Here is a 12,747-nt window from a genome sequence, read left to right on the forward strand (position 1 = left end):
ATCATTCATAAATGTGTGATGGAAATTAGTTCAAGAACTTGATATATACATATTTGTGAAACATTAAAATTGTATTTAGGCAAGATGCATTTGTGTGAGCATTTGGGGAAATATTTATGCTTTTACTTTGAATTGTGCATTTATGAATTGTGTTTTGAATTTACGAATCGGATTTTGTAAATGTGAATTTTGCTGTGCATTTATGAATTTTGTTTTGTAAATGTATTATTTTTTAGGCTGATCTGGCTCCATATATAAGTAGCTTAACAAATATATATATATATATATATATATTTTTTAAAGTTCCACAGTTCCTTGAGTTCTATGATAAAATAAAAATAATGAGACTTTTTATTTTATCCAATCAATTTATTTTTATTTTCTGTTTTCTCTAAATTATTAAAGGAATTCTGTATGAAAAATGGTCACACTTATTCTTTAGGTTTAGGATGTTTTGACTATTGAATATTTTATCCATAATATTGTAGGCTACTCACGTGATTTAATCAAAGAGATTTTGTACACAAAGACACAAAGGCCTACAGATTTAAAACATAGGCCTGATGTAAACTTAAGTTTCCACCTCTTTTTTATCTACAGTATCAGCCTAATCAGAGAGCTGCTAACACAGCATCAGATTTCGATATAATTCAGATCTATTATTGGTTTAATGGCTGATTTAATCATGTCAAGCCCTGTTTTGATATCAGATGTTGATTTGACAAGATTTACGTGTCTGTGAGAATGTTGTCTGTGAATGTAGGTCTGTTGACAGTGTAATGTGAGCCGACAGAACTACAGCACCCACAATGCACCGCGACCCCATTGGAATTGAGGAAAGACGCATCCAGGACATCGACTCATAACTCGCCACTCTCCTACACATTTACTAGTTCACGGCGATTTTTGCTTCTCGACGGACCAGCTTGCCACAGAATTCAAGCGCAGACTTTCTTTTTGTACACTCAGACATCTGAATTTACTTATATTGAACGGAAACCTCCCATTCGAGAAGATTAGTGTTGAGTCGAAGTGGATTTTCACAGCTAGCCTTCAGCTACGAAAAAAAAAAAAAACAACAAACCCGGAGCGCGATTTGTTATTTTTTGACAGACAAAACTCCGCATATAAACAACCAAACAACCTTTTTTACTTTCATGGACGACGAAAAAACACACTTATAATGCTTTATAGCTTACAACACATTTTATTTGATCGAAAATACTCTCTTTTTTGAGGACATTGTCATTTCCTCGCTAAGCTAGCAACTCCAGACAAAGAAAGAAAAGCAGCTTTAATCGCCTCATCACATATTGTCAACTTTTCGCCCTTTTTGATTCCATTTGTGTAGAAATAAAGCAGAAATGGCCCGTCAGAGCAGTTCTCAGGTCGCCAGCTCACAGAAAGCTTTAATGCTGGAGATGAAGTCTCTACAGGAGGAACCAGTGGAGGGTTTCAAGATCACTTTAGTGGATGAAGCGGATCTCTACAACTGGGAAGTGGCGATTTTCGGCCCCCCAAACACTCACTATGAAGGGGGCTATTTCAAGGTAAGGCTGAGGTTGGGTTTTAGGGGGTAAATAAACGTTATTTTTAGGAACAGATGGCTATGGTCTATATTTAGATCTGGAACCAGCTCTGGATAACTGCATCTCTTTATGTGTCCCCGTGTCTGTTTTCTTTAGACATATTAAGATATAATTGAGGTTTTTGATTGATTTAAAGCCTGGTTATGATCTTATGTCTTGTGATTTCCATCAGATGTCGGTTTGATGAGATTCTGGGGTCTTTGTTCAGGATAATAGGGCTCATTTGTTTGGTTTCTTTGTTCCTCATTGACTCATTGTCATTCTGATAGATGGAGGGTGAGATGATTTACATGACTTTGAACAAACAATATTATTAATATTACAATTAAATGTTCTTTATCATTCGTATATTAATATACTTTAAGTTTGCTGTAAGCTCATTACTGATTCAAATGATTTATTTACCAGCTATTATTAAAATCATTTATTATGATCATTTCTTTTCCAATTCTGCTGAATGCAAGCATCTATCAAAACTGATTGATTAAACTTTAAAAATGTCATATTCATGACCTTCCAAACACTTATTAGGGCCCCACTTATTTAGTTTTACTTGTTGACATCACGTTTGACCTGTATTTTGTTTTGTTCTTTGTGGCACCACAAGTTATTCTTATTATGATAATTATAAAAATGGACTAATGACAGCAAAGGATCATTGTGTCCCACCTCATTCCACCAGAGCAGATAAACCTGTTCATTCACACCAGTCTGAATGTTTTATAATTAATGACCTTAATAATGTCAGAAGCTTTATTGAATTATTCAGCTTTATGTTAGTTCCTCTCTGGATTGTAAAGGAAGGGCCTGGACTGTTGTGTTCGATTTGAAGTAGGTCAATGACTTTTCGTGTCTTTGTTTACAGTGAAAGCACTCACTCACACACACACACACACACACACACAGTACAGTGCGTTTGGCAGATACAGCGGCGTCACTGTTCACTGGTGTGTCAGGATATGAGCTTGTGTTGAAACTGAACTCTCGAGTCTGGCATTGCCCGAAGGCATGGTACTCAAACCAGTAACTGCTCCCTGCTTGAGGATAAATCAGGGTGTATTTGCATGACAGAGGCTTGCTTCTCTTTGTTTGAAAGGGGGAATTTTGCACCGTTTGTCAACAATGTTAAAGCTCTCTTGGGTATTATGCTGGCATGTTGTCAAGATCTCATAGTCGGCTAAGAACCTGAAACCAGTTGTGCCTAACTTGTCTGGAATATTTACATTACATGCTTTCTTTGAAAGGTCAGTGCACCCAGAAATGAATATTATGTAATTTATTCATCACTCTCATGTTGTTACAATCAGTACAGCTGACGTTCTTCTTTGGAAGGCAAAAGGGGAAGTGCTGATGAATGTTGTTGAACTACCAAAAAACAACATAGCAAAGTTATCAAGTCTTGTGGCAAAAGTCATCCATATGACTTAGACAAGTTTAGGATCAATGACATATTTTTTAAAGAAATCAAAAGTTACAGAAAAGACATGAGTTGTTACAAAAGATTTCTATTTAAAATACATTTTTGAACTTCCTGCTCATCAAAGAATCCTGGATGAAATAAATCCATTTCCACAAAAATATTAAGTAGCACAACTGTTTTCAACATTGGTCATAATAAGTAATGTTTCATGAGCAGCATATTAGAATGATTTATTAAGGATCATGCCACACTGAAGACTGGAGTAATGATGCTGAAAATTCAGCTTTGCACCACAGTAATAAATTACATTTTAAAATATATTCAAATAGAAAAAACAGTCATTTTAAATGGTAAAATACTATTTCACAATGTTACTGTTTTTACTTTATTTTTGATCAAATAAATGCAGCCCTGTTGAGCATAAGATACTTCTTTCAAAAACATAAAAAAATCTTACCAACCCCAAATCTTTTATCTTTAGGATATGTGCTGTATTAAAAAAAAAAAAAAAAACATATAGTGGCTTTTTGAGAGGAATGAAATTGAAGTAGTTTTTCACTGTAAATCTGTCCCTCTCATTCTCGGTTATGCATATAATAATCATGCCATTTGGCATCATTGGTGTCAAACTTGACATGATGTGTCTTCACTTGCCGTTTTTTAATAAAAGCAGCAAATGTATTTTAAGTGCTATGGTGGAGACAAGCAATTATATTGAATAATGTGTGAGGAATTCAACAAAATGTATCACTTGGCTTTGGTGACTTTTAGATCTAAAAACTATGGTTTTTATGGTGTTATTGTCTGTTTGTGGGGTGGGGTGTCTAAACACTATCCGTCCCCATTTGCTTTTTATTGTACGAGTAAGAACATAGTGAATATTCAGGTTTAGACTTCTCTTTTTGTGTTCAATGGAAGAAAGTCATATAAGTTTGGAATTACTTAGATGTGACTAAATGACCATATCCTGGTTGAACTGTTCCTTTAATACAATATAGTTGAATGCAAATGTCAGTATGTCCACTTCCAGTAGTAATCAGCCTAAAATGTTTCAAGGGAAGTTTTGCCACAAGACTTGAAAATAATTAGGTCTGTATTCAGTTGAGATAGAGGGCATATCTCTTGCGTAACGGATGTTTAACCTAGTTGTTTTCGTGCCAAAAAATGATTTGCCCCACTTCCTGGTTATCCAGCTCTCTGTCCATTTGTGTGTTTTCTCTCAGATTTCCCTCCTGTCCATCTGCACTGTTCTCCTGCAATGTGATGCATCTCCAATCCTATTAAGAGCAGCTGTCCCGGGCTCACCCTTAGACAGAATCCTCCAAAGCTGCTGTATAAGAAATCTCTCTGTACCAGCTTACGGCACTGTGATGTTGATCATTTTGAACTTAGTGTTTGGCTGCATTGGCCAGCAGGACCGGAATGAGTTTTTTCGTAGTGGGGAAATCGTTTTTTTTTAAACGGTAACTGTGTTAAATATAGCTGAGGGTACTGTTTAGATAGAAGCTTTCACTTTACAGCTTTTGGTGTGGACCCAAGTCCATTTAATGTCAGAGTTCGGTTGTTGTGAAAGCTGTTTTCCAGTACAGGTTGCAGTTGGGAAATGGGGCTGCAAGGGAGTGCTAAGGGTTCTGTTGAAAAGGTTAGAAAAAAATAGTACATACATAATAATAATCTTAAATAATAATACATAACATTATTGTTTCACTCTGCTTTCTAAAGAGTGGTGAGAAATCATGAGATTAATCAGTCATTTTATTCTGTTGACAGCTATAGTTTTTTTCCCTTCAGATTTATACAACATTTCAATAATGAGAGGTTGAAAGCAACTTAATAGAAACGTACATTTTTCAAATAATATTTTAAACTTTTTGATCATCTTTTTTTTTTTACAGTATGATCTTTATGTATAAACACAGTTGCTGATTCATATTTTAGGAAGAGGGTCCCTCACAAGGGAATAGTCATATTTGAGGTCTCAAAGTTTGTGTGGTCATGCATGGTTGCTTGTCTCTGAATAAATTGCGTTTGGAAAGCAGCTTTTTCACATCTCTTGTGTGACGCATCCGTTGCAGACAAATGTGAATACAATGTGAAAGAGACCAGCGGGTGAGTGGGGTTGGAATTGAACTTTGGATCCGATTCCGAGTGCAGACCAAACAATTGAAACAAGTGTGAAAACATGAGATTAGAATCAATTAGGTTCAGTACGTTTCAGTAAAACTAAACTAAACATAAAATTGCTTTTTTATTATTAAACAGTGGTTTACTGGACAAATTGTGTCTGTCTTTTAAATAAATTCAGTTATAATTAAAAGAATCTTAAGGGTAAAAAAATAACCTCTGCTAATTCTGTAAACTATATAGGGAGCCCTTACTTGCACATTAGGCCTCTTATAATATTAAAGGTTAACAACAGAGCCCAAACTATTAGCCTAAATTCAGTTTCTATTTATTTTTAGATATAATAATCAACACTTAAATAACTAATTGTATGCAAACATTTAAACTGCACATAAGGCAGGTTTTGTATTAACTTCTAAATTTAATTATGTTTTTACTCCAATTTCGTTGTTTAAATATAATCATTTACACACTGGCTGACAGATATTTTAAACATACATTAAATTATCAAGACATCATTAACAGGTTAAGTAAAATATAATGAATATATAGGCTAATATAGTGCATATATTTAGCGAAAGAGTTTATTTCTCTAGTTGACTAACAAGCTGTGGACACTGAATGACTTGCCTGAGGTAAATGTAATGCCACATGGGATATTGTTTACAAGCTGTTTTACTGATGTCTTTCCGCCGTTGAAACATTGACTGGGCGATTACACAAGAAAATATGCATAGGACAAAGTTTGTGCTGACGTTTGTTTTTGTCTTGTTTTGCAGGCTCGCATTAAGTTCCCGATCGATTACCCCTACTCCCCACCCACGTTCAGATTCCTCACCAAGATGTGGCACCCCAACATCTATGAGGTAAGAGGATTGTTTCAGACCTCACACTGTGTACTGTGGCACGTGGCTTGTCCGTTGTGCTTCCTCATTTCCTTCAGTTAAGCCCTGGATTAATGAACCTGGCAAACATGAACCTTTGTATCTTGGCTATTGCCAGTGAACAGTTAGGGACAGATATGATAAGTAACACATTATTTGAACTCTTGATAAAATTGAATATAAATGGCTGCAATGTGTTAAATGGGAAAATTTGCTAAGCAGATTATTTGACATCTTAAAAATGAGGAAGAACTGTAACTCTCATCAGCAAGCACCAACAGGTGTGGTTCACTGAGCTGCAGTTCAGACCTGTTTGTGAACTGGAAAACATTAAGTCATGTTGTGTAGGTTGGAAATTATAAGCAATAACAATGGCAAAAAAACACTTCAGATTTGTCAATATTTCCTTACCCTTCTGCATCAATCTTGCATCATATTTGAATTAATGCTGTGATCAGTGCAAGTCTGTAAGTAAGTGGTACTGTTATATGTTACATGTTTCTCATACCAAAAGATACCTGGTAGATTTGTAGTTTGTGGGAAAATGTAAATTTTTTTACAGTTGCCCCTCTCAAAAGTTACAATAATTTTTGAAAATGTATATCGTAGGTAATGTGTGTGTGGTGTGCTGGAGACATATTGTGACAAGCGCTTGTAGACAGTAGGCAGCTTTGTTGCTTATGATGGGCATTATTTGTATGCATTGCCAGCATGTGTTCTGCTGTAAATGTGCTGTAATTGTATGTTGTTTAATGTTGCCAGTCAATGTAACAACTTATATTTAATTCAACTGCTGTGTATATTTTACAATGTTTTTAAATGGGGCTTTATGTAGAATTCAGAAACCCTTGTTATTTAGCGACACCGGTGGCCGTTATTTGAACTGCTGCTAGCAACTCACTGCTCATTCTCGCATTCATGAGCACATAGCTAACTTACAAGAGACTGAACGTGATTCAAGTCCCCTATACTCATGGCGAAGTTCTTTTTTGTTCTTTGCTTTGAACTAAAAATAAGTTGGAAATGCCTTTGCAGGGAACATCTCGACGCCGTCCACGCTGCTGAGAGCAAGATTTAGATGAATATGTAAATATGTGCTACGCGCTTTTCTCTCAATAACACAATAAACACACAACAAAAATGACAGCAGTGAAGCAGTTAAAGGTAGGGTAGGCAATTTTGGAGAGGCTAGTTTTGAAAGCATCCTCCTTTCCAAAATAAATTTGAGCAAGTACATAACCAGCTAGTGTTCAAAACTACCTTAGCTCGATTCAAAACGGTAAGCTTGTAATAATGTTTTTAATTCCAGTGGTACTGGTGGATTTCCGCCGGAGATTCAAGCATGTCTTTGCGTCATTACGTCACATCTGTACACATGAAGAAGAGTCTCGGCTAGTATAAGCTATATTGCGTGTGAGGATGTTGGAGGTGGAGATTTATAGCCTTTTCTCACAGCACTTGATATAATTAAACTTATCAATTTGAACGGTGGATCCAGAAAGGTTCAAACGACAATCACCAGTGACAACTAGAGATTCACCAGCTGTAAAATGCAAAAGACAAATTCGGAGTGGCTACAGAAAAAAAAGAGACTGCAACCGGCCCATGCGAAAAGAAGGATAAATATCGGAAGGGCTTTTTAAAGGTGGCGTGAACTCCATGTTTTGAAGGGGTTCAAAACAGACGCAGAGACGGCTTTTTTTCCGTGTATCGGAATATTGAATAATGCTAAATATGCATCTAATTACAGATACATGTGTTTGTATTTCAAAGAGAACCAGTTCTAAGGAACATTAAATTGTTGGTATTACAATTAGAAATTAGACTGCACAGAAATGGAAACTGAACTACTGTAGCCCTAATACACATTAAATGTAGTCACGCAAGCTGATGTTGTTAACATTAACAATTTGTGAACAAAGTATAATTTGCACGGTTTGACGTGATATGATAAGCGATCGTTAGATTTAATCAGCGCAATTTACTGCAATGCTTTTTTTCACTTAGTTGGTCAGAACAAAAGTGGATGTTACTTACTTGTTCAGACATTTTCCGGTGAAAATTCTTATGTTGGTCATACTTCCAAAAAGTAGAATCTGTGATTCTGAATGCATATCCACACCGGCGCGGCGACTGACAGCTGCACATTCTCCTCGAAACATTGCGCCCTGTGCCGTGCCGAGGCACAACCCACGTAAAGTTGATAATTCTGCGAATAACTGCAATTGCAGATTTTGACCAGAGATGTCGACAAAGAGCTGCCAAATAACTAATGGCGACAAAAAACGACGGACTGCAGCTTTAAACATGGCTCATTGTATAATGTAAAATGCTTTTTTTGTTATTATATTAATACTATTATAGTATTTACAAATTTTTGAATTACCTTTTATTTTTATATTTTCAGTTTTTTTTTATATATTTAAGTTTTAATAATTAGCAATTATCCTCACACACATGCAGGTAATGGATAGGTGCGTAGGAGAAAGGACCAAAAAAAAAAATCAAAAAAAAAAAAAGTCCTGCACACTATCAATGCTTGCAAAAGTATCTCAATTTCTTTAATTTATTAAATGTTCTTATATATATATGCCTGATGAAGGTCATGGGACCAAAACGCTGCTGCAAATGAAATGTATTGTTCATTGTTTTTAGTTTTATAATAATTTCTATTTAACTTTAATATTTTTAATTTGCAGTAATTTTAGTATTTTAACTTGAACTTACAAAACAAACAAACAAACAAACAAGAAATGCCTCAGCAACTAACTTAAACCATGATTTTAATCTAATTAATGTTATTTAATTTCAGCTTTATTTCAGTTAACAAATTATTTTGAGTAGTTTTAGTTTGAATTAATACAGATAATTTATTACTGTTTTCAGTTTGTTTTTAACTGAAGTGTTATGTGAAGCAGCTGTTTTTGGTGCCAGTTGATTTAACAATAATGTTATTATTATTATGTTTTTACCAAGTCTTAGATTTAAAAAAATTGACTGGATTGTTGGATAATTATTAAAAACTGCATTAATACATGGTAATGCAGGCCTATTTATATATTTTAAAAATAATTGGTGGAATTTACAGGAAGTATAGGCTAACTATATTGTGACACATAGCATTACTGTGCGTGATATAAAATGACTCTGATTTAAGATGGTGGTCATACCACCTACCCAATGAACCAGTATATGTCCTTGTATTGGATTGCAAAGCCTTGTGCATGCACTGCATATATGAGTTCTGCAGAGATCGTCCTTCAGTTTTGACTGGCTTTTTCTCCTTATCTCCCTTTCACACGCCTCGCTGTGACTCTGAGTGCTCACAGAAACAGCAGTGGTGTGGAGGCGAGGGGTTCACTGAGATGCTGGTTTTGCTTCATGAAAGCATTATGATTGTGTGATTGATTTGAATCTCTGCGTGTGCTTTCACAGAACGGGGACGTGTGTATCTCCATTCTGCATCCTCCAGTAGATGATCCACAGAGCGGAGAGCTTCCCTCAGAGAGGTGGAACCCCACACAGAATGTCAGGTATGGAGTAATCTCTAACAGCCAGACCTGTTTGATTATTGGCATAAAGTCTTGTCCACTTTGCAGCTTATTTTGGCCTTTTTCTACAAAGAAATGTGTTGTTTTTTTAACATTGTGTGCTTTTAATTTAATTAAATTAATTTCCCTACAGGGATCTACAGGCTAGATCCTCAACAGTAGCTGTCTCAGAGAGTGATCATGTATTTTCCCAACTAACAGAATTATTGGGAGAGTGACCAGGCTTGTTTTGTGTTCATGAGTTTCATGTTGCTTGCCTTAAGGAAAGCATCTCAGTGGAGATCTGTGTATTTGTGCGTTTCCTCCCCCGAGTCTGATCTCTATTCTAGTTAGTCTGGTGTCTTGTTTCACTGGGCTTTGTGCTTCAGTGGAAAAGCTAGTGTCTTCCTGGAAGCTCATGTTAATCATTTGTGTTGTTGTAGAACACCTGTCACTGTACACAGAGAGACGGGCATATTTTGACCCCACACTGAATGTGGCATAGTTTACATTGTCAAAAACCTACAGTTTTCCCCCCTCAGATGTGGCGTGTTGTTTTTAGTGACTTATTTTGTTTGAGTATAAAACAAATTTGCACAAAAAAAATCTGATACTGAATGTCAGAATAGATCTATGCATTAAATCTTTAACTAATACTCCTGCCACTTATTCTATTTAATGTATAGAATAATGTTTAAGGTCACTATGTAAAGAATTGAATATCGTCAAAATTTTGGAAAATATCAAGATATAAATTTTTTGTATTGCCCAGTCCTACTTATAACTAATGTGTAGAACTAATTGTTATTTTATTTCTTTTTTACATATTAATTACACCATTATTATTATTATTTAATAAGCATCATAATAATATTTATTGTTATTATAATTATTAATGCTATTATATATATTTTTTTACAATCTAAATTGTTGAATTATTTTGGCCTGCATCTAATTGCTAACTTTAAAAAACTTTGCTAATTTGACAATGAATGACTATACGAGTGATTATGCAAACAGTACTTCAAAATAAGTTACTTTCCCAGTGAATGCTGTTGTTTCATTACCAACTTGGTAACTGAAGTTACTCTGTATCCATATTGCAAATGTGAGGTCACCGGAGTGGCTGTAAGCGATACATAAAGACTGATCCTCTTGGCTAAAATCTCTTCACATCTTTAGGAGAATGCAGCACAAAGAAGCTCTAGGACAGATGAGCTTAAAGGTTAATGCCATTATAACATTGAGTGTCTGTGTGTGTGTGTTTCAGAACTATACTGTTGAGTGTCATCTCTCTACTGAACGAGCCCAACACGTTTTCTCCAGCCAACGTGGACGCCTCTGTCATGTACCGCAAATGGAGAGACAGTAAAGGAAAAGACCGTGAATATGCAGAAATCATAAGGTAACAAATTATTGTACAAAAATAGAGAATATGGTCCCTTTAAGAGATCAGCTGTGTTTAATGTTTATTTGTTTAATGCTTGTTCCATTTGGATGGCTCTGTCATAAGATGTGGTGATAAACAACACTTTAGCTAATGGAAAACCCTTCTAAACAGATTTTGATTTATTTTCTGGATCAGTGGTGCCCTCCTGTGGTTGAATAAGTCACTGAAACATGAGCTCCTCTTGGCAATCTCTCTATTGCATGTTCCAATTCATGTTTTCAGCCATCTGAGTTAGAACATTTGACTTGCATCAGATTTCATCCTTCAGGACATAAGTTGTTTATTTTTCTGCCTTGGCTTCTTAAAACCTCAGGGCAACAACTCAAATGGAGAGCTTAAATGACATAAAATGTCAACATGTCCCACTGCCTAAGACGCATGAGTCTGACTCTGAATGTAATAGAAAGAGAAGCTACATGGTTAATATTTCAGCTATATAAAAATGAAGCTAAAAGGAACATTTTGAGCATTTGCAAAGCAATGTCTGTACATAACATCAAATGGAAAAACGAATAGAATACATGCTTATGGTAATGTGCCCACAATTGAAGTCTAGCCTGAAGGTTTAAAAGCACAAATGTGAAGTTGAATATTCCTTCAGATCCATTTATGAGGTGTTTGTGTCTGTTACAGAAAACAAGTTTTGGCCACTAAAGCGGAGGCAGAACGGGACGGAGTGAAAGTTCCCACCACCCTGGCAGAATACTGTGTGCGCACGCGCGCCCCCGCACTGGACGAGGGGTCCGACCTGTTATACGATGATTACTATGATGACGAGGACTTGGAGGATGACGATGACGATGACGAGGACTGTTGCTATGACGAGGACGACTCAGGAAACGAGGAATCATGACGACATTCCCATTCCCACCTTCATCCTCGTCTTCATCAGCATCAGCCCAAAAGTTGAAGCGTCAAGGCATGCGCTCTGCATTTACACTCACTCAGATGGCCATTTTTGTTTAACTAAAGTCTTTGACTTAAGTCTAAGTCTTTGACTAAAATTTGATTTTTTTTTAAAAATAAGCATTATGTTGTTTTTCCTCCGTGTAATAATTGACCGTTCGCAGAAGACCCGCCCCCTTTAGTTACCGTTGCTATGTCCGACAAGCCACACCGTTCTCACGTCCCACCATGTTCTCTCGCAGTGAAAAATACACCTAGCGGAGCAGAGTGGACACTGACAACGCTCTGACAGACAGGACAGACCAGGTTATTTTGATATGAAACAAAGTCTCAACTTTCAAATTTGGTCATTTTTTAACTAAATTTAAACAATACATACCGTTGTGTGGCTCTTTAATGTGTCTGACAGATCGCCGTAGAGCCTCAGTTAAAGCTGCTCGTGAACCGATCATCTCTTCCTTCTAGTTCATTTATAGCATCAAATAAACATGAATGAACATAAGAAGGAATGTTGTTTTAACCGTGGAAAGACGTCAGTACACACCGTTTTTCAAGTTCAAATCCTCCAACGTTAATCTACTAACTCTCCTGACTGCTTTGTCGGACAAAAATGGCAGATTTGGCGGATGGCGGATTATGATTGGTCAGATCACCTGTCAATCAAACTCCCTGCGAAGGGTCAATTGTGCTGGCCTTCAGGCTTTACTCCAAACTACTCTTTTATTATTTATTTGCTTTGCGCTTTCAGACAGCTCTGTGAAAGTTTCTTCAAAAAAGGTTTTTTTAAAACGTGCTTGACTGAATTAAGGTTTGAGTGAGTGATTATTTGAATGAGGCTTTGTGC

At 36.1% G+C, this 12,747-nt stretch overlaps 1 protein-coding gene across 1 annotated transcript; it reads left to right on the plus strand.

Annotated features, from left to right (window-relative positions):
- The first annotated feature begins 827 nt into the window (after positions 1-827).
- Positions 828-11,983, plus strand: cdc34b (cell division cycle 34 homolog (S. cerevisiae) b). Its single transcript, XM_056253456.1, has 5 exons — positions 828-1,550; positions 5,913-5,999; positions 9,453-9,550; positions 10,818-10,952; positions 11,631-11,983. The coding sequence occupies exons 1-5, from the start codon at positions 1,365-1,367 to the stop codon at positions 11,848-11,850; spliced, it is 726 nt and encodes a 241-aa protein (XP_056109431.1). The 5' UTR covers positions 828-1,364; the 3' UTR covers positions 11,851-11,983.
- Positions 11,984-12,747: the final 764 nt, after the last annotated feature.

Source organism: Rhinichthys klamathensis, unplaced genomic scaffold (genome assembly GCF_029890125.1).
Source record: "Rhinichthys klamathensis goyatoka isolate OS25496 unplaced genomic scaffold, OSU_Roscu_1.1 h1tg000105l_1, whole genome shotgun sequence".
Classification (NCBI taxonomy): domain Eukaryota; kingdom Metazoa; phylum Chordata; class Actinopteri; order Cypriniformes; family Leuciscidae; genus Rhinichthys; species Rhinichthys klamathensis.

What these genes read in the sequence shown, in the direction of transcription:
- cdc34b (XM_056253456.1), top strand. Translation starts at nt 1,365, where the DNA reads ATGGCCCGTCAGAGCAGTTCTCAGGTCGCCAGCTCACAGAAAGCTTTA. An exon ending in ATGAAGGGGGCTATTTCAAG is followed by an intron (nt 1,551 to 5,912) that starts GTAAGGCTGAGG and finishes CTTGTTTTGCAG; the next exon opens with GCTCGCATTAAGTTCCCGAT. An exon ending in GAATATGCAGAAATCATAAG is followed by an intron (nt 10,953 to 11,630) that starts GTAACAAATTAT and finishes TGTCTGTTACAG; the next exon opens with AAAACAAGTTTTGGCCACTA.